This window comes from Stomoxys calcitrans, chromosome 3, assembly GCF_963082655.1.
Source record: "Stomoxys calcitrans chromosome 3, idStoCalc2.1, whole genome shotgun sequence".
In the NCBI taxonomy this organism is placed as follows: Eukaryota; Metazoa; Arthropoda; class Insecta; order Diptera; family Muscidae; genus Stomoxys; species Stomoxys calcitrans.
Window position 1 is genome coordinate 108,978,823 of NC_081554.1, and position 23,050 is coordinate 109,001,872.

The following is a 23,050-nucleotide window of genomic DNA, read 5'->3' on the forward strand; positions in this document are numbered from 1 at the left end:
CTACATCGATTCTGGTGCAACGGCAAACTTGACCAACCCACGGCGAAGAAGTGACAATATCGAACAACTCCACAATGACAGTTGAATGTGTTAGTGAGAATACGTGCGCCAGCTGTGTACGAGCTTATTGTCTGCCAAACACTTAACTGCAAATGGCAACTGCGTCGACAATGGGCAGCGACAACGTTCTGTTGTTGAGCCTACACAACGATTTTTACAAATTGGGTGGTATACGGTAAGAAAAACGGTGGCGTCATTTTGATTAAACAGCAATGACAGACTATGGCACAACCGTTTTACGTTTTATAATTTATGAAAAATAAGGGACTCAAATTAACTGGACTTTAAAATAGATTGAGTCCGAAATTTGTATACAAGGCAAACATTCCAGAATTTTTTATGGAAGATGATCATCGGGAGACGTAATTACTTGAACTCATGCATTCTGATGTCATGGGTCCAATTCAAACGAAATCCTTTTCTGGTGCCAGATTAATTGCGACTTTTGTTGACGTCTATTCCCGGAAGGTATTTTTAATGCCAATAAAAGGCAAAACAGGAGTTTTCAAAGAGTTTGGCAAATTCAAAAGTCTTGTGGAGAATCAGTGCTTGAGAATGAACAATGGAATTAAATATGTTAATTAATATTTTGAGAAAATTTTGCCTGACAGCGGCATAGTTCATTAGAAATCTGACCCAATCGGACGATTATGGATTAAATGTGTTGCATAAATTTGGATTCTGGACTTGATAATAAATTTCAGGCAGGTGCTTCTGTTACTGCCGGTTATCTTTTAAATGGAGTGTCTTGCGGAAAAAGCACATCCAGCCCAGATGAAATTTGAGCAGAAAAAAAATCATCACTGAAATATCTGAAGGTATTTGGCTGCAAAGCTTACGTGCATATTCCGAAATCTAAAAGGTCCAAACTGCGTGCAAACCACCTGAATGCATATTTGTGGGTTATAGTCAGGAGAGCATATCGACTATATGATTCTTTAAAAAAATTGCAACCAGTCGTGATGTCGAACTATGGCCCCTTAACATAATTCAAAAAAGTTTGGCTGTCCGCAGTTGCCCCAATTTTTTAGGACCAAAAATGTAAAAAGGGCATTTTTCAAGTGTTCGTATGACGTGCATTCCGGAGAAACCCATTACTATGTTATTGTTATTTAAGGTATATGACTTATATTTTTCACTCTGAAATGCTTCGGAAATTACAGGCAAATGCCCATAGATTCAACAGTTACATCAAAATCAGGTCATAGGTCCATGCCACCTTGGAGTCACATAGGTCCATCAGGTACCTAAGTCACAATTAAAGGAAGAATTTAAAGATCATTCATAAAATGGGATTTCCATCTAAATGTTTACGATCAACAGGTATACCTAGTTGATATTTTTCTTTCGTTAGAACCTATAGAATGAAGTTACGACTTAAATCTGTTATTTACCTGCCGAAATTTGATCTCGATATCCTCCTGCAGACTTAAGATGGACAAAAAACTACCTAACAATTTATCAGGTATGCACTTGTTAAAAAGTACTTCATTTACAGACAAATACAAAGAGATACCTCTTACTGAAAACTATATAAAGCCAAATAAACATAATCCATGGATTAGTTTAGGAGTGAATGTTGGCGCTACAATTACTGAAAACATGGAGTTGAACAACTCAAAATTTTTGACCTGTTTAGAAAGTCGACCACGCAAAAATGTTTGCCGAAGCTACATTAAAGAACTCGATAGTATACACGAAAATAATGACAGACGCGAAAGTATTCGGTTGCCCAAAAAGTAATTGCGGATTTTTTAAAAGAAAGTAAATGCATTTTTAATAAAACTTAGAATAAACTTTAATCAAACATACTTTTTTACACTTATTTTTCTAAAGCAAGCTAAAAGTAACAGCTGATAACTGACAGAAGAAAGAATGCAATTACAGAGTCACAAGCTGTGAAAAAAATTTGTCAACGCCGACTATATGAAAAATCCGCAATTACTTTTTGGGCAACCCAATATAAAAGCAAAACTTTGTCTGAACTACATAAAAATTAATAGAAAATGGATCAAATCTAATCGAACTAGTGAAAGATTTAACGCAAACTAGCAGGATTGGCTTTTGAAGGACACCATCTTGGATACATTGGAGGAAGAGATACCCGCAACATCAACCAGAAAAGCAAAAGGAAGACCATAAACGAGTATGGAGAATTGTTCAGTTTACACCAGAAATAGGAGACGTACAGATGCCACCAATAAATTGACCACATCGTAGTTAACGGAAGCGCTGTCAAATATACAAAGGACAAACAAAAAGTTAGATCACAGATTACAAAATCTGTTGTTGATGCAAACCAAAAGGGTTAGAAAAGGTATCCACGCCTCCAAACACGCCCATTAAAAAGTATAGTTTGTAAGAAGCATATGCCTTGTTTATAGACCTAGAACTTTCCAAAAACAAATTTAACATACTAAAGACATCATTGATCCAACACGGGGTTGACATTTTAACAACATATAGGCAAGCGAAATTAGATTCACGACCACTGCATACGGAATTTACGGAAGTCTGCGAAAACCAGCCTGCAGGATCTTATGGACCGTACTTCAAAACGACTGCTGGAGAGACTTCCTGCAAATGAGGTGGCGACTGTTTTGAACATCGGAGAAGGGAAATATTTTGAATGCAGCTATGAGTTCCATCTGAGCATGGTTGACGGAAAAGTCGTAAACGAACTGACAGGAACAATATTAACATTGTCATGTACGATTCGATTTGTAAAAAGAGTCAGAAGACCTTCGATAATTTGAACTATTCTGCAAACAAGGAGAACTACGAATATGAAATGTTACCTTTGAATGCGAGGATACGGTGCACGGAGTTCTTGCTACCCTACCACAAAAGGAAGAAACCTTCGATGAAAATACATCAACTAAGGATAAGGAAAATCAGAAAGAAGCAAATACCGCATGACTTTTTTAAACAACTTGGACTAAAAGTAGACTATCCCAATTACGGATCGGAAACTCAAACGATGGAAACAATTTTAGGAGACTTTTTGAAAATTATGACGCAGTAACTAGAATTACATCTTTGCCATGTGCCAAATTTTATGTCCATAAAAAGATGTAATTGGCTATCAGTTGTTGCCAATTGGAGAGTTTTCTGAAGAAGCACAGGAGTCTCTTAGCAAATTTTATAAAAAATATAGATTACAAAAATATAATATAAAAAATATAGATTATACAACATTTTGGCAGCATCTTCCGATCTACTTATTTCTTCAAAGCGGCATATGAAGTCACGAAAAAAATTAGAAAAAACTAGAGGCTCAAGAAGTCAAGATCCCAGATCGGTTTATATGGCAGCTATATCAGGTTATGAACCGACTTGTACTTTATTTGACATAGTTGTTGAAAGTAACAATAAAAAACGTCTTGCGAAATTTCAGCCAAATCGGATAGAAATTGAGCCCTCTAGAAGCTCAAGAAGTCAAGTCCCCAGATATGTTTATATGACAGCTATATCAGGTTATGGACCGATTTAAACCATATTTGGCACAGTTGTTGGATATCATAACAAAATACTACGTGCCATTCAAATTCATTCAAATTGGATAAGAATTGCGCCCTCTAGAGGCTCAAGAAGTCAAGACCCAAAATCGGTTTATATGACAGCTATATAAGGTTATGGACCGATTTGAACCATACTTGGCACAGTTGTTGGATATCGTAACAAAACACGTCGTGCAAAATTTCATTCCAATCGGATAAGAATTGCGCACTCTAGAGGCTCAAGAAGTCAAGACCCCAGATCGGTTTATATGGCAGCTATATCAGGTTATGAACCGATTTGAACCATACTTAGCACAGTTGTTGGATATAATAACAAAACACATCGTGCAAAATTTCATCCCAATCGGATAAGAATTGCGCACTCTAGAGGCTTAAGAAGTCAAGACCCAAGATCGGTTTATTTGGCAGCTATATCAAAACATGGACCGATATGGCCCATTTACAATACCAACCGACCTACACTAATAAGAAGAAGTAAGTATTTGTGCAAAATTTCAAGCGGCTAGCTTTACTCCTTCGGAAGTTAGCGTGCTTTCGACAGACAGACGGACGGACGGACATGGCTAGATCGACATAAAATTTCACGACGATCAAGAATATATATACTTTATGGGGTCTCAGACGAATATTTCGAGTAGTTACAATCAGAATGACGAAATTAGTATACCCCCCATCTTATGGTGGAGGGTATAATTATAGTTTAGTAATAAATGGTCTTTTAGACGTAGATTCATATAGGAATTCTAATGAAAATTTAAAAGAAAATTATTTGTTTTTTAATTTTTAGTTAATGGTTTTAAAATATTAAAGCTTAAAAAAAGGGGGAAAAATATAAAATTTACAAAAATATTTGTTTAATCCACTTATTTACTGTTTTTTCACAAATGCTGATTTTGATGAGCTTTAACTAAACACCTACACGTCGTAGCACTCTTTTCAAACATCTTATTTATAGGGAACCAGATATGCAACATTGTTAAAGAAAATACTAATAATTCCCTGAATTCCCGTAGTTGATTTTGCTGGAAATTTGCGCGATTGCTTTGAACAAAATGCTGCACGAAATGGTCCGGACTCTTCAAGGTCGTATCAAATTTATTCCAGAAAAACTTAAAGGCGGCGAGATAAACCTTGAATACTTAGAGCCCAGTAAAATGATTGCGAACTAATTCACAAAGGGCGTGCCAGTTTGGATATATAGAAACCATTCATTAGAATTTGAATTGCTTTGATTTTATGACATTTTGGTATTTAAATATTGTTTTTACTTTTCCGGTCGTCATCAACCCCATCCAATCTACCAATCTTTGTGTCGGTGGTCGAAAGTTACGGATCACAGCCCTTTATTTTCCCAAACATGTATTCAGGATATGAGTAACTCCTTTGTATCCGTGTGTGTGCCATTGGTCGAGAAGAAATATCTTTCTTCTTGATTAAATCCAGTGGTGCGCCCGGCCAGATCTCACCAATCTTTTTAGGGCGCAACGATAAATTTCAATTGAACGATGATCGCCGAAAGCAACTAGTTTGTATCAGCCCTGATACCATCTTGCATCGTCACAAATTGGATATATAGATGGCAGTACATTGACTACCCACTCTATTTGTTTCTAGGTATGCAGCACTGTTCTTCTCCCTTGTCGACAACTACCATCACCAAGAAGTCCTTAGCGACATTATCAAAGGTTCTTGGACCCACATTATTATTGTTCGCCTAAGGTATTTTGGGTATGGGATGCCCTCCAGGTGATCGCAGCATTTTATTTGACTGTTAATAAAACAGAGGTGTACAAAATCAAAATTTCCTTTACGCTAGCGTCGATGCTCAATTCATATAATGGGTTGCCCACAAAGTAATTGCGGATTTTTCATAAAATCGGCGTTGACAAATTTTTTCACAGCTTGTGACTCTGTAATTGCATTATTTCTTCTGTCAGTTATCAGCTGTTACTTTTAGCTTGCTTTAGAAAAAAAGTGTAAAAAAAGTATATTTGATTAAAGTTCATTCTAAGTTTTATTAAAAATGCATTTATTTTCTTTTAAAATATCCGCAATTACTTTTTGGGCAACCCAATATATTCTATAGGTGGAGAACTATCGTTAGCACTATCGGCATTATCGATTGTTGGTCACTATCGCTACTATCGATAGCAGCCAAGACATTTTCGATAGTGTCCATCGATACTATCGTTGATAGTTTACTTTTCTTGCTAAAAAAATATTTGTTCATAAATTTTTTTAAAAAACTGATATTACAATAAAGAGAAATGGATCGTTTTCTTCAAAGGTGTATAATGTTTACTTTCTAAGAAGTTATGAAGTATTTTGACTATGTATTGAATTTAAAGTAAACGTAGGAGATCCTTCACACTCCGCGTGTCGAGCTCTGAAAGGTAGCCATGCAGCATTGCAGCATTGCAGCACCACAGGTTCCTAGAAAGATTTGGCGACCGAGAAGCGAAGCGGATATGGCGAGCCATACCTTAAATTTTTGTAAACATTTCAGGCTTTAATTCAATCCAAAAAACTTTTCGAAATCCCCGTAGAACTTTTTTGCCAGTGTGAAACTTTCGAAATTTAGCAAAAAATTTGGACATAATGATCTTAAGATAACGGGGTGGTTTGATATCGAGATGAGTCAAATTAGCACTTAAAATCGTTCTTAAAACCTCCACTTTGTGAAAATGGAAAGAAATGATAATGCTTTCATGGCCAAAGTTTGCGAAACCATGAAGGAAATGGGAGTATCTTTTTGAAAAATGTTGCAAATTTTTGACAAAAAATAAATATTCTTCATATTGAAAACGATGGCATTTTTAAACCGCAAAGGATATTGACATGATTCCTTTTTTACTTTGTGCATACATATACTGGCACAAATTGTGTGAAGTTTATAGCTTAAGGATTGAAGGAGTTATTAAAAACAACACTGAAAAAAACCAGTGATATTAAATTTAAAGTTAAATAACTCATAACTTGTTACCGGTACACGATGGCATGGTACATTATGCGTATTTTTTAGATCTCGTCAAGCTCTTTCTATAGAGTACTAAATCATGCAGTTCGATTCAGTAGATGAAAAGTTATGGCCCCAGAAGGTTGGAGAAGTCAAAAGTGGTCAGCTTTGACACCCTGTAGTAAAGATATGGATCCACGGCACAACTTTCCTGAAAGCTTATGTCCTCTTCTACAAATGTCTAGAACATTTTGAAAAGCTAAGAACAACAGATAAAAAGTTGTAGACTCAATTCCAACTTTTTTCCCGTTTGGCCCACTGTGGGCGTAATATAACTCACTGATCCAAATTTCAGCTAAATCAGGGTATAAATGTGGCTTTTATGGACAGATCGGTTAATATAACAGCTATATGTAAATATAGCCCGATATGAACCATATTCAGTTCGGCTATTGGGGTAAAATCTTACTTTACTTTAATTGACTATGTCAGAATATTTGTTCCACTAGCCGAGCGTAGAATAGCGTTCCAAGCGCCTCGATCGAGGTGTTTCCCCAGTTTCGAGGTGTCTCCCACAACTTGATCTTTCCATCGGTCTTTTGGTCTTCCCGGTTTGCGTGTACCACCGTGTTGCCCTTCAAAAGACTTCTTTGCTGGAGATTCTTCATCTATTCTCACAACATGACCTAGCCAACGCAGCCGTTGTATTTTGATGCGTGTAACTATGTTCATACTTACTTTACTTTAATTGGCTATGACAGAATATTTCTTCCACAAGCCGAACGTAGAATAGCGTTCCAAGCGCCTCGATCTTCTGCGCCCATTCTAAAGTCTCTGACACCAAGTTTGACCCAGCCAACGCAGCCGTTGTATTTTGATGTGTGTAACTATGCTATCGTCGTCATACAGCTCATACAGCTCGTGGTTCATACGTCGCCTATATTCTCCATTAACGCAAACTGGTCCATATATTTTACGAAGAATCTTTCTCTCAAATACTCCAAGCACTACCTCATCTGCTTTCACAAGTACCCATGCTTCAGAACCATATAACAGCACGGGTAGTATCAGTGTCTTGTACAGTGTAATCTTTTCTAAACTGCTTCCTTAGTCCAAAGTAGCAGCTGTTTGCCAGTTCACATCTGCATCTCGTATAATCTTCTCCAGCAGGATATTAAAGAGATCACACTATAGGCTGTCTCCTTGTCTGAAACCTCGTTTGGTATTAAATGGTTCGGTATCCCTGGTATCCCTGCAAAATTAATAAGACTCTGCAGGATGACACTTGCTGATACGCATTCCTCAGTAAGAATAGGAAAGAAAGATTCTTTCCAAACTCAGACATGGCTTGAAATACATTTGAACATAAATGAGTATCGAAGGCGGCTTTGTAGTCATCAAAGAGATGGTAGGTGTTGATTTGTCCTTCTCGGGTCTTTTCCAGGATTTGGCGCAGTGTGAATATCTGCTCTAGGGTGGATATACCCGGTCTAAAGCTGCATTGATAGGGCCCAATTATCTCATTGACTTTAGGTTTTAATCTTTCACACAGTACGCTCAAGAGTATCTTGTATGCGATGGGGAGGAGACTTATTCCTCTGTAGTTGGCATATTCCGTCTTGTCTCCTTTCTTGTGTACGGGACATAGTATGCTGAGGTTCCAATCATCGGGTATGCGTTCTTCTAGCCAGATTGCGCAGATAAGCTGATGCATACGCCTTATCAGCGTGTCGCCTCCGGTCTTAAATAGTTCAGCGGGTAACCCGTCGGCTCCTGCTGCCTTATATTGTTCTTTAGTCGGGTCACTGCTACTTGGACATTCTGACTAGGAGGTAAACATTCTATACCATCATCAAAAATTGGTTCTGCGGTATTCTCTTCGCGGCCAACGTCGGACACTAGCAGCTGGGTAAACGTTTCTTTCCATAATCTCAGCATGCTATCTGTGTCAGTTACCAGATTTCCTTCTATGTCTCTGCAGGAGGATGTGCCTGCACCAAAACCATCGGTTTGATGTTTAATTCTTTGGTAGAATTTCCGGACTTCATTCTGACTCCTGTACATCTCAATTCGCTCACACTCACGTCTTTCCATTACCTTTTCCTTTTTGCGGGATAGACGTTTCTCCTCTTTCCTGACGCGAAATCCGTACTTATGTACGGATTTTCCATGATCGGAACAAGGAGTGCTTTCTTTAAGCAGTTGGGTCAGTCGAGTGGAGTATGCCGCTGCCATTTGTTGTGTATGCAGCTTTTCAATATCCAGCTTCCGTGTCAGATCGTACTTTCCTCGCCATGTTCGAACGGGTGCGAACCTTTGCTACAACAAGATAATGACCCGAATCTATATTCGCTCCACGGATCGATCGTACATCTAACACGCTGGATGAATGCCTTCCATTTATCACAACGTGATCAATTTGGTTTCTCGTGTTTTGATAGGGTGACAGCCATGTAGCTTTGTGAATATTTTTATATTGAAATCTGGTGCTACTAACTACCATGTTTTTTGCCGCGTCGAAATCTATCAGCCTCAACCCATTACTGGACGTTATCTCGTGGAGGCTAAACTTTCCAACTGTTGGACCAAAAATGTCTTCCTTCCCTATCTTCGCATTAAAATCTAAAACAATTTTAATATCATGGGCGGGGCAGCGGTCATATTCTCTCTCTAGGCGCTCGTAGAAAATATCCTTGGCCTGCTCGTCTTTGTCTTCCGTCGGGGCATGGGCACAAATAAGGCTGATGTTGAAGAATTTGGCTTTTATGCTGATTGTGGCTAGCCTCTCATCCACCGGAGTAAAGCTGGAGACAAGGTGTTTCAGTCTCCGACTAACCACAAATCCACAGCCAAATGCATGCCTCGTGTTATGGCAGCTATAGTAAAATTCGTCACCGTTTGGTGTTGTAGTGACGCCATTCCTAGTCCATTGCACTTCCTGTAAGGCGGTAATATCTGCCTTGTACTTCTCTAATACATCCGTCAGCGCGTATACTGCACCTTCTCTATAAAGAGTGCGGACATTCCAGGTGCAGATCCTCAAATCAAGGTCCTTTCTTCGTTTGCGTGGGTCGTCAACGTTGGGGGGTCCATTTTTACTATTCCTTTGTTTCTCATAGTTTTCCCGGGCGGGTTATTGGCCCAGCGCCCCAACCGCATGGGTTTTGTGGGATTGCACATGTATCCAAGATCCGACGCTCGCCGCCAGCCGCCCCTAACCTGGTAACAGACGCTGATGTTGGCCATTGGTTATTTGAAGGCGCCAATAACTCGCCTTTTCATCACGAGTATCATTGCCACTCAGTATTTAATTAAGAGCCAGTGCCACCTGACTCCTCACTGAGACTCTCCTCTCGAAAGTCGCTTCTTGCCCGCGGCCGCATTTGCAGCTACTCCGCATAAAAACGGAGCTTTCCACCATCCGCAACCTGTGGACGCGCCCGGTAGCTTTCAGCTAAGCTTCCCGTGATTGTGGTAAAATCACTCTTTGAAATTAAAGGGAAATCGGATAACAAATGCGAGTGTTATGGGCTTACGATCCTAAATCAGGTGATCAGTCTATATGTCAACTATATCCAAATATGCTCCGATCTGAACAATATTTGGTTTGGATATCGGGGGCCGTAATGAAACTCGTTGGGGCCTTGGTAGAACTCGCCCATGCTTATAGAAAATATACGGGCCTGTGCCAAATTTCAGCTAAATATCTTAATTTTTGAAGTCTATAGAATGAATTCAACAAATGGACACAGACGAACAGATAGACAGACAAAGGGACATCGCTTAACCATCTTTGAATTAAACGACGATTAGAAATAAATATATAAAAATATATACTTTGTAGGGTCGGAAATGGGTATTTCGATATGTTGAAAACGGAATGACTAAATTAATATGCCCTCTATCTTATGGTGGTGAGTATAAAAAAGCTTTTAATACAAACCAACAACAAAACAAATATGTATATTACTGTAGACGGGTTATCGTCAACTATCGATAGTATTATAGTCAACTATCGATGGTTGTAAAATTACTATCGACGACTATCGATAGTTCTCCACCTCTAATGTATTCTTGTTCTCTTGGTTTTAGTCGTTGTGGAGGCAGCAAACAATCAGACCTGTTCCGATTTTCACTCGATTACGATTACAAATCGTAAGCAATTCGTGCGATGCACGGGCTGATTGTCCTTTTTTCGTGCGATTTTCTTTTTATATAAAGGTTTCCTTTATATAAAATGAATGCTATCGCCCCACATTTGACAACCGATTGGACCGAAATATATCCCAGAAGGTGGTAAATGACGCGGTCGGTGTCATAAGCGCAAATGCTAACAACTGCGCCACGGTGGCCTCCATACTTAAAAAAATTAAAGCACTAAATATCCAGAAAACATTGAAAATTTTAATAAATTATTGAAATTATAAGTAGAGCCAAAAGTTCGTTGGACATCTATATGGTACCTTTACAAAATCAATAAAAATTAACTTTTCGTTAGTATTATATAAGATATACCTTCCCATTGATGATTTCTACATATTTTTGCGCACTTCTCAACTTTCAATGTTTCAAAGTTTTGGTTTTTATACCCACCACCGAAGAATGGGGGTATATTCATTTTGTCATTCCGTTTGCAACACATCGATATATCCATTTCCGACCCTATAAAGTAAATATATTCTTGATCAGCGTACAAATCTAAGACGATCTAGACATGTCCGTCAGTCTGTCTGTTGAAATCTCGCTACAGACTTTAAAAATAGAGATATTGAGCTGAAATTTTGCACAGGTTCTTTTTTTGTCCATAAGCAGGTTAAGTTCGAAGATGGGCTATAAGAGACAATATCTAGATATAGCCCCCATATAGACCGATCCTCCGATTTAGGGTCTTAGGCCCATAGAAGCCACATTTATTATCCGATTTTGCTGAAATTTGGGATAGTGAGTTGTGTTAGGCCTAGATCGGTCCAGATTTGGATATAGCTGCCATATAGACCGATCCTCCGATTTAGGGTCATAGGCCCATAAAAACCACATTTATTATCTGATTTTGCTGAAATTTGGGACAGTGAGTTGTCTGATGCCCTTCGACATTTTTCTTCAATTTGACTCCGATCGGTTAAGATTTGGATATAGCTGCCATATAGACCGAACTCTCGATTTAAGGTTTTGGGCCCATAAAAGGCGCATTTATTGTCCGATGTCGCCGACATTTGGGACAGTGAGTTAAGTTATGCCCCTTGAGATACTTCTGCAATATGGTACAGATCGGTCCAGATTTGGATATAGCTGCTATATAGACCGATCTCTCGGTTTTAGGTTTTGGGGCCATAAAAGTCGCATTTATTGTCCGATTTCGCTGAAATTTGGGACGATGCGTTGAATTAGACTCTTCGACATTTTTCTGCAACTTGGCCCAAATCGGTGCAGATTTGGATATAGCTGCTATGTAGATCGATCTCTCGATTTAAAGTTTTGGCCCCATAAAAGACGCATTTATAATCCGATTTTACTGAAATTTGACACAGTGACTTATGTTAGGCTTTTCTACATCTGCGTCGTATATGGTTCAGATCGGTTTATTTTTAGATATATGTAGCTACTAAAAAGACCAATATTTTGTTATACACAATTGAACAATGACCCTTACTTATTAGTATTTGGTCCAAATCGGAACATATTTCGATATAACTGCTATGGGACATAAGGTATCCAATTTTTACCTGATTTTGGTGGAAGGTGATTTACATACCCGAGGTGGTGGGTATACAAAGTTCGGTCCGGCCGAACTTAACGCCTTTTTACTTGTTGTTAGATGAAATTTCATTTTAATACCGTTCTACGAGTTCTTAATTGGATTGAGATCTGATTGTTTAAGTTCTTTTTTTACCAACCAGGTATGATAAGAATCATTATCGTATACAAAACTAGATATGTCATACAAATTTGTCCGCTATCATATGATGCTCCAAAATATTTGTACATTTAAGTAAAATGTATTTTGATCCAATGATTTTGGTTCAACATTGCGATTGATCCCTCACTATGCCTTGTAAACATAATATAAAAATAAATATATAATTTTTCCTTTTATATCTAGTCTTTAATCAGACAAAACATTCAGGCTGCAATTGCAAGAATTTTGGGAATTCAACTTTAACTTATATTCCGCTAATGGAACATCGCAAACATTTTCCGGTTTCAAAGAGGTCAGATTTGCCTTGGCGAATTGAAAATAAATGCACTGATATCTTTATGTACGTAATATTTTTTATAATTGTTAAATACAATGCATTGCTGCATATCTAAAGAATTAAATCACATCTTAAAGCTCTAATACACGGCATGTATTAGTTGTCTTGTTGAGTTGTATATGTCGTGTGATACACACGAAACTAATATGTGAAAATCACTCTTCAAAATAGCAAAATACTAATTTTTTTCGACTAGAGCGTGCTCTATTCCTTCTGACAAAAACGTAAAGAAATCAGCTGTTCTTCTCACAAATTTAACAATTTTTACGCATTAAAACAAAAATAGATTTTGCTGAAATTTTTAGGTGATGTCATGCGAAAATAACATACAGGAGTGATAGCAAAAATGATGAATCGTATGAAAATTGACAATTTTGACAAACATTTTCAATTACATTTGATATTCAAAAGTAACATGCCATAAGACACCTACATGCCGTGTAATAGCGCCTTTTATAATCCAATAGTATGTATTTTTCACATTAAGTTTTGATATATTGTATTTAACATACATATACATATCGCTGTTGCGAATTCAATTCAAACCAAAGAAAAAAACAGCCGATAATATTTTCATACAAAATTTTGCAAAAACGCCAGTAAAATGTAAAAATATAAACGATTATTAGATTAAGAACACATTTACGCTTTTGTCTTTTCATACAACTTTGGGCCTTTGCAAGACGTTTTTAATTGAATTCAGCAAATTTTAGCCTGCAGCTGTGTACTTGCCATTTTATTTATATTCTTTAAGCAGCTATTAAAAATGCGCTTGCACCGAATTGTATGTCAGAATATGAAACGGTAGTGTAGGGTTTACGCTTTGCATTTTATCATCATACGATACCAAACCCAAATATTAACAATATAGTATAATTATTTCGTAATTTTAAACGTTTCTTCTAAAGCAGATATAAAGTAATTGACACAAATATATGTAAGTATGACGTATGGAATTGGGCAATATATTAGACACACAGCTGTTTAATTAAAAGGGAAATCGCACGAAAAACGGAGAATCAGCCCGTGCATCGGACGAATTGCTTACGATTTGTAATCGTAATCGCGTGAAAATCGGAACAGGTCTGATTGTTTGCTCTCTCAACAACGACTGAAACCAAGAGAACAAGAATACATTAGATGTGGAGAACTATCGATAGTTGGCACCATCGATAGTTGACCATAGTACTAACGATAGTCGACGATAACCCGTCTATAATAATATACATTATTGTTTTGTTGTTGGTTTGCATTTAAAGCTTTTTTATACTCACCACCATAGGATAGAGGGTATATTCATTTAGTCATTACGTTTTCAACACATCGAAATATCTATTTCCAACCCTACAATGTATATATATATATATTTCTGATCGTCGTAAAATTCGAAGAAGATTAAGTGATGTTCCTGTGTCTGTCTATCTGTCCGTCTGTGTGTCCATTTGTTGTAATTGTTGTAAAGCTGAAATTTGGCACAGACCCATATGTTTTCTATAAGCAGGTTGAGTTCTTAAATGTGCTATTGGGTTGCCCAAAAAGTAATTGCGGATTTTTTAAAAGAAAGTAAATGCATTTTTAATAAAACTTAGAATGATCTTTAATCAAATATACTTTTTTACACTTTTTTTCTAAACAAGCTAAAAGTAACAGCTGATAACTGACAGAAGAAAGAAAGCAATTACAGAGTCACAAGCTCTGAAAAAATTTGTCAACGCCGACTATATGAAAAATCCGCAATTACTTTTTGGGCAACCCAATATATTGGACTACATTTGGTTATATTGTATGGTTGCCCAAAAAGTAATTGCGGATTTTTTAAAAGAAAGTAAATGCATTTTTAATTAAACTTAGAATGAACTTTAATCAAATATACTTTTTTTACACTTTTTTTTCTAAATCAAGCTAAAGTCACAGCTGATAACTGACAGAAGAAAGAAAGCAATTACAGAGTCACAAGCTCTGAAAAAATTTGTCAACGCCGACTATATGAAAAATCCGCAATTACTTTTTGGGCAATCCAATAGCTGCCATTTAGACCGATCTAAATAGACCAATATCGAAACTAAATATAGTGGAGATCGGCCCATAACAGGCAAATTTGTGGTCTGATTTCACAACGAGTTATATAACGGCCCACGATATCCGAAACAAATATTGTTCAGATCGGACCATATTTACATATAGCTGCCATATTGACCGATCTGTCCATTTAAGGTCTTAAGCCCAAATAGCCGTATTTATACCCTGATTTAGCTGAAAATTGGATCTGTGAGTTATATTACGCCCGTAGTTACCGGAATCAAGTATAGCCCAAATTGAACTATATTTGGATATAATTGCCATATAGACCGATTTGTCTATTAAGGGTCTTAAGCCCATAACAGGCGCATCCCACTTTTTCAAAATTGAAAATTGCCAAAACTTTTTTTTTCGGTAACTGTGAAACTAGTAAAGATACCTCAAACTTTTTTTAAAAATTGTGGTCACTACTAGGTGCAGGCGGTGCCATTTGGTTAAAGTCAAAGCTGCATTTTGTACTGCTTGCAAACATACTCCCTTTAGGCGGATCCTAATTTTTCGAAGCCTTCAAAATGTATTTGTTTTTGCGAATATCTCAGTTTTATAGCGATAGTTCCGAATCAGCTTCAGTGCTAGGTGAAATTTTTTTTGCGCTCTTTTTAATTTGCTCTCAAACTAGTTTTATGATTTCAACAGGTTATTGTTTGTGTCGGTCAATTGGTTTTAAATGACTTATTTCCTAAAAATTTTCCGCAAACTGAAAACAGCAACTATAAATGCAAAAAACAATTGAGCAAAAAAATACATTCTGCTTTAATACTGTCGCTAATTCTTCTCCGAGCTTTATAAAAATCGATCGAAAATTCGTTTTTGATGGAAAAGATATCCAGTAGATATTGCCGTATATGGCTAGGTTAGGTTTGGTTTAAGTGGCAGTATGCCATCAGACTCACTTAGACGTTTTTGTCCTTTGTGACACCACAGGAACAGAAGAAAAATATCCAGATTGCTTTAAAAAGCCCAATAACTTGTGAATGTTCACGTCCGCTAAATCAGACAAGTTCTCAAAGAAATGAGCACCTAAAATTGAACTTCTTCTGACTGCTAGAGCGGGACACACACATGGAAGGTGTTCTATATTCTCTTCTTCTTCGATGTCCTCACAGCTTCTGCAAAAGTCGTTGCTGGCAACCTTCAGTCTCTCAGCATGTTTTCCGATTAGACAGTAACCTATCATGACGGATACAATGACTGAGACGTCTGTTCTAGCCAATGACAGCAGTAGACCTCTTCAAGTCTAGATTAGGCCACTTAGTTTTGGAATGCACACAGCCCCCTCTTTGTAACCATCTATCATTCGTTGCCCTTCGGGCCTGGTCCTGAAAACTTAGCTTGCATGATGTCGCTAGAGGCATACCCACAGATTCCAGTATGCCTGGAATGTGTAACGTAGTTCCTAGTCTCGCAAGCTCGTCTGCTTTACAATTCCCTGGGATATCTCTGTGGCGAATTTTGAACTGCTCAGCTATCTCGTTAAGAGATTTGCGTCAGTCGAGGGCGGTTTTTGTGTTCAGAAATACATTCTTCAGGGATTTAATGGCTGCCTGGCTGTCTGAGAAGATATTTATGCCAATCGTCGTTATGACATTATATCTTAGCCATTCCACAACTTCCTAAATTGCAAGGGTCTCCGCTTGATACACACTGCAGTGGTCGGACAACCTTTTCGATATAACCAGTTCTAGATCTTTAGAGTACACCCCAAAGCCCACCTTGTCGTCTAGTTTGGAACCATCCGTATAGATGTCTATGAAACTTCTGTTACCAGGGATATCGTAGTTCCAATCGGTTCTACCAGGAATAGTGGTACTGTACTTTTTTATCAGGTAGGGTGCACCCACACAGCCTGGAACAGCGGATATTGTATCAAGGATAACACAGTGTCCGTAGCCGCCACATGACCAATGAGAAAGCTCCTTTAACCTCACGGCAGTAGTCGCTGCAATTTGGGTAGCCAAAATGTCCAGAGGCATAAGATGTAGCATTAAATTAAGTACATCAGATGGCGTCTTCCTCAGGGCGGCTGCGATGCACAAACAAGCCATGCTTTGTTTGTTGAGTAATGAACAGTTGGTGGACTTTTTAAGCGCCGTCCACCAGATCACAATATTATATAGCATTATAGGTCTGACAACTGTAGTATATACCCCATGCATAACGCGCGGTCTAAACCCTAAACTTTTACCAATGGCTCTTTTGGAGGTGTTGCAGAATTGTCTTTCTTCCCCTTTCAAAATGTTGGATTTGAAGTTCAATTTCCTGTCCAGCAAAACACCCAAGGAGACAGGTTCCACTGTAGAAAACTTGTATCTCCTGCCGAAAAGAACTACTTCTATCTTGCACGGTTTTATACCCAGACCACTTTCGGTAGCCCACTTTGCTGTTGCACGTAGAGCTTCCTGAAGTATATCTCTTAGAGTGCTGGAAAACTTTCCCCTAACCGCGATTGCCACGTCATCAGCATACGCGACCACTTTTACACCTTTTTCTTCCAGAGACAATAATATATTGTTAATGGCTATATTCCAGAGTAGAGGAGACAGTACACCTCCTTGAAGTGTTCCACTGCTGACCCATCTTTTTAGATCCACAAATACTAGGCCTGCCGTAATACTTCTTTTAGTAAGTAAGTTATTAATAAACTTTCTTACCGTAGAGTTGATGCCTAAAAACTCCTTCATGATTGACGTCGGTTTTACATTATTGAAAGCACCTTCAATGTCAAGAAATGCTACCATTGTATATTCCTTTTTAGCTAGAGAACCCTCTATGTAGCCGACTAGGTCGTGAAGGGCTGTTTCAGTGGATTTGCCTTTACTATATGCATGCTGCTGCCGCGACAGGCGATCTCCAGGTATCTTTGCCCTAAGATGTGTTTCTATCAATCTCTCGAAAGTCTTCAGTATAAAGAATGACAGACTTATAGGACGAGAATCTTTCGCCTTCGTGTGGTAGGATTTTCATGCTTTCGGAATGAAAATGACCTTTGTGTCCCTTCATCCCACAGGTATATATGACATTCTGATACAAGCAGAGTAAATCTCCCTCAGCCAGGGAATTAGTCTATCAGACACAGCTTGTAATTCAACCGGTGATAAATCATCAGGGCCTGGCGACTTAAAGGAGTCGAAACTTCTCATCGCCCAAAGAATTTTCGGCTCAGACACAATTTCTCAACTAACCTCCGTAAAAGGTCTCGAGGACAAAATCTTCCTTCGCCTAGAGGCCTCAGATGTATTCTCCACGGAGCTGAGCCTTTCTCAGCTTGCCCTTATATTTTCTTAACTCCGCTTTATAGATGTCCCAATCTTGTGGTGCTCTTGTGGCTTTTGCTCTGTTGAAGAGTTTTCTGCAGTCCTTCCTTAGACCAACTAGCTGTGGGGTCAACCATGGCGGTCGCTGTTTGCCCCTTGGCTTGGCACTAGGGCCTGCTGACACAAGCGAGTCATTCAGGGCCTTCGTGATCCGCTTGACCACTATGTCTATATCCTCCGTAGTTTCTACTTCTTTTTCTGGTCTAGAAGGGATATTGGTGCAGAATTTATGCCGAAATTTTTCCCAATTCATATTTCTTCTGTTTAGCCAAGGAACCACTTCTGCAGTGTTTTCTCCAAGCCTGAAACTAATATAACGATGATCAGAGAAGCTGTGGTCATCCAACACTTCCCAGTCGCATATTCTTGCACTTATATCTTCCGATACAAAGGAAATATCTTGTATCTCCTGCCTGTTCCTGGTAATAAAGGTCGGTTTATCCTCTTTATTACAAATCGCCAGATTGCAACTTATAATATATTTGATAAGCAGCTCACCCTTTTGACTAACATTTTGACTACTCTTTGCAAGAATACAGGCTCTGTGTCGCTCATTCCCCTTGTCATGATGAGCTTCCGTATGCATCCAGGGCTATGGAACCACTCTTCCTCAGGACACTGGACTTTTGCGGTGTGGACGAATCCTCCTTAGATGCTTCACTAGCTGCTGCTGTCGAAGTACTTGTTGAGTTCCGTGCTTCTCCGCTGGCGTACACTTTGAGCCCAGTCCGGCCGGATCAGCCACCCACACAGGGCTTATCGGGTCCCGTTTCGATGCCATCCCCTTCTGTCTCGACTGCGGTAGGGGGATTTTCTGTCTCGTGCAATCCGCCAGACTTTAGCGATGTGGTCGATAGTTTCTTCGAAAAATTATGACCTCTTACGAATTAAAGGAAAATGTCCGCTCAACTCAACGGTTCAAACAAGAAGGGCTTTAATTTGCATCATGTCTTTATAAGTCCTTAAGTTTTCCAAATTTATTGGAGATTAAATAAGAAAAGGTGGTGGAACTAGAAATCAGAAATACGAAAAGATTTCCAAGCTATGCAGTTGTAAACTTTTTTCTTGCTTTGTCCACAAATTTTTACTCGGTAATAAATAAATAACTGATTTCAGATAACCTAGCAACAACTGTAAGTGTTATATAAAAATTGCTCTCATAGATAAAAGTCTGCCGACTAATATTATTTGAACACATGTATTAGAAAATGGGTGTATATATATATATATATATATATATGGGGTATATATATATATATATATATATATATATATATATATATATATATATATATATATATATATATACGAATGGGTAGAAAAATACCCAAGAATGGAGAATATTTGTAAATATATTGTGGTTTAGTAAACAGACGAATTTCTTTTATTTTTCAATTCTAATTTTCTTAAAAAAAATTTTGTTTCAAATTTTGAAAAAAATACTACATCGATATTAATGCTCTAAATTTTAAATATATGAAATTTCATCCAAATTGGACAAGGGAATCGTGGGTCATGCGTAAAAGGTAAACATTTTGTCTTAAACAATATTTATTGAAAATTGTCTGTAGAAAAAATTTTAGGAAAATGTTTTCGTTTTAAAATATGTACCTGAAATTTATTGAAATCTTTTTTTTTAAATAATTTCGAGGTTTCCCCAGCCTGAGCATTGCCTTTAGACATTATTTTATCGAAATTTTGCCTTTAGAGAAAAATTTCTTTCAAGTTTTATGTTTACACAGAAAACAATTTCATTTTGCATTTTATTTTGTGGTTTTTAATTTCGTTTTGTCTCTATTTGGGACAGAAAAGCACAATAAAAAAGTTTAAGCAAAATGTTGTGTTGCATTGAGCAGGCACAAAAAATGTTATTGAAATTTTGGCTTTATAAAATAATTTTGAGGTAGACTTAGTTCTTAGAAAAATTTTAACTAAAATATAGTCTATAGGCAGTAAATTGCTGGACAGGAAATTGAACTTAAAATCCAACATTTTGGAAAGGGCAAGAAAGGCAACTCTTGCCCTATACCATTGGCCATTGGCAATAGTTTTGGGTTTAGACCGCGTGTCATGCATTGGGTACATACTGCAGGTGCAGGCCTATAATGCTATGTGGTGTTGTGGTCTGTTGGACGGCGGTTCAAAATTCCACCTACTGCTCAATACTTAACCGGATCCAAAAGATGGCTTGTTTGTGCATCACTGCACACTGAGGACAACACCATCTGATGCACTGAATTTAATGCTACATTTTATGCCTCTGGACATTGTGGCTACCCAAATTGCAGCGACCACTGCCGGAGGTTTGGGTAGCTTTCTCATTATACCTCTTAGAAGAAAGCGATCCATTTCTCTTTATTGTAGTATCAGTTTTTTAATAAATTTTATTCACAAATATTTTTTTAGCAAGAAAATTGAACTATCGACGGAAGAATCGATGGATACTAATGAAAATGTCTTGGCCGCTATCGATAGTTGCGATAGTGCTCCACAATTGATAGTTCCGATAGTGCTTTCGATAGTTCTCCACCTATAGAATACATATGAATTGAGCATCAACGCTAGCGTAAAGGAAATTTCGATTTTGTACACCGCTGTTTTATTAACAGTCAATTAAAATGCTGCGATCACCTGGAGGGCATCCCATCCCCAAAATTCCTAATGCGAGCAATAATAATATGGGTCCAAGAACCTTTGTTAATGTCGCTAAGGACAGAGTGGTGATGATGGTATTTGTGACTGTCATCTACATATATATCCAATTTGTGACGATGTGGTTGATGACAACCGGAAAAGTAAAAACAATATTTAAATATAAAAAGTTCATAAAATGCTTATGATGCTTATTCTCCAAATTTTGTAGAATTGCTGCTTTCCGCGCAGTTTAAGACATTTAATATAGTTCCTAACCTTTTTACCTTTTTATCATTTTCAAAAAATCTCCTAGAAGTGTTTCCACCGTTTGAGTTTTCGTATCCGTACTTGGGATAGTCCACTTTTAGTCCAAGTTTTTTAAAAAATCATGCGGTATTTGATTCTTTCTGATATTTTTCTTATCCTTAGTTAATGTATTTTCATCGAAGGTTTCTTCCTTTTGTGGTAGGGTAAACAATTGTGAAAAAATTGTTTTCTTGCTTATTTTGGAAAACTGCAGTTAGGTAAAGTTTTTGCAAGCTCCCTTCGCATACGCCTCCGAATTCCTTGAATGTTTGATTTGCTTAACGAAAGTCATGAACGTTATGTCGAAGCGCCTTGATTGTTGCTTCAATAACAAAAATTGTATATAACACAATCTGATAGTGTCGCTGTTATATAGGGAACATATTTAGAAAGGCGCTGTTCCTCGTTCATCCGTTTCATGTTGGACCCATTTCATGTTCATTCAAAAAGTGTCCAGGGTCCCTCTGCCTTAGTAAGAACTTTCTGTCGTCTTCAATCTTTATATATATATATATATGGACCCTGGACACTTTTTGAATGAACATGAAATGGGTCCAACATGAAACGGATGAACGAGGAACAGCGCCTTTCTAAATATGTTCCCTATATGACAGCGACACAAATCAAATCATTTGAGTGAAAATCGGACAATACAATGTATATATGGGGGCTAGATACGCATCTAAACCGAACTGAATTGAGCAGAGGTGCAAAATCCTTCCATATATATATATAAATATATATATATATATATATATATATATATATATATATATATATATATATATATATATATATATATATATATATATATATATATATATATATATATATATATATATATATATATATATATATATATATATATATATATATATTACTTACAATAAGTGCCATATTAATGTTTACTTTGTGCTCGAATGGATCCAATGGATCCCAAAAACAAATTTTCTCTCATTTTTGACGCCGTTGCGGCATGTGTTTCCGTTGACCGATTGTCATTATATTTCGTATTTCGCTTATTCGGATTAAAAGGAAAATATTCTGGGTGTGACTTAAAAAAATTGCGTTTTGGGACACCCTAATGTACATATTAAAATGTTTAATGTTTTTATGTTTACGGAAAGTTCTATTGTTATAATTTTTTTATACATTTGTTTAAGGTGTCTCTTGGTGACCAATTACCCAAATTGGTATGCTGCAACTGCCTGTCCAACTTACGGACTTTATGGAAATTCCGGACGATGGCTCAAGAAGCAGATACCGTACTTCGAAATTTTTTGATGTATTGCAAATCATCAAATAAGGTAAGTGTGATGTGGAAACAAATATTCAAAGAAGATTGAAATAACAGAAAAATTTTTGTGCTCTCAAAATTTGGCTCAAATGTCAAACTTATAGGCATCGGTAATTATTTCATTTTTCTCCAAACGAGCAGCTCTGCCGAAAAAATTAAAAAAATCAAAATTACAAAAAAAAAGAAATTAGGCATATTTAGAACATGCAAACAACGCCAAAGGCATGCCATTTAGAGCAGAGGTCTAGTTGCGGCATATTCTTTTATAATTCTCATTTATCACAAGCGCCACCAACCAGTCTATGTGCGAAGTTCAAATTCTTTATCTATGTACATATAATTTATCTATCCAATATTTTTTACCAGTTATGTTTATATATAAAATAGTATATATAATCTTAAAAATCGCGTCTTTGAAATAAGGATACATATCTTTAAGCCAAAGTCATGTTTATTTATATTGTAGTACATTAACTTTGAGATTATAAAACTATCTTTAAATTGGTTAAAAGTCAAAAATAGCATTGATAACAAGTGAGAAATATTCTTAACTTTATTTTAAAGATTAAAAAATACTTTTATCAAAGTCAATATTTTTGTAAAGTTTTAAGATATTGTCCTTATTATAA

At 37.1% G+C, this 23,050-nt stretch overlaps 1 protein-coding gene across 4 annotated transcripts in view; it reads left to right on the forward strand.

The window, feature by feature from the left end:
• The window catches only part of LOC106090358 (uncharacterized), a 194,461-nt gene that overhangs the window by 26,759 nt on the left and 144,652 nt on the right, over positions 1-23,050 (forward strand). For all 4 annotated transcript variants that reach the window (XR_009397502.1, XR_009397503.1, XM_059364290.1 and 1 more), the window contains exon 2: positions 22,288-22,431. Coding sequence is in view for 2 of the 4 variants with exons in the window: in XM_059364290.1 (XP_059220273.1) it covers positions 22,288-22,431 (144 nt within the window). In the remaining 2 variants the exon portion in view is untranslated. The remainder of the gene's footprint in view (positions 1-22,287; positions 22,432-23,050) is intronic.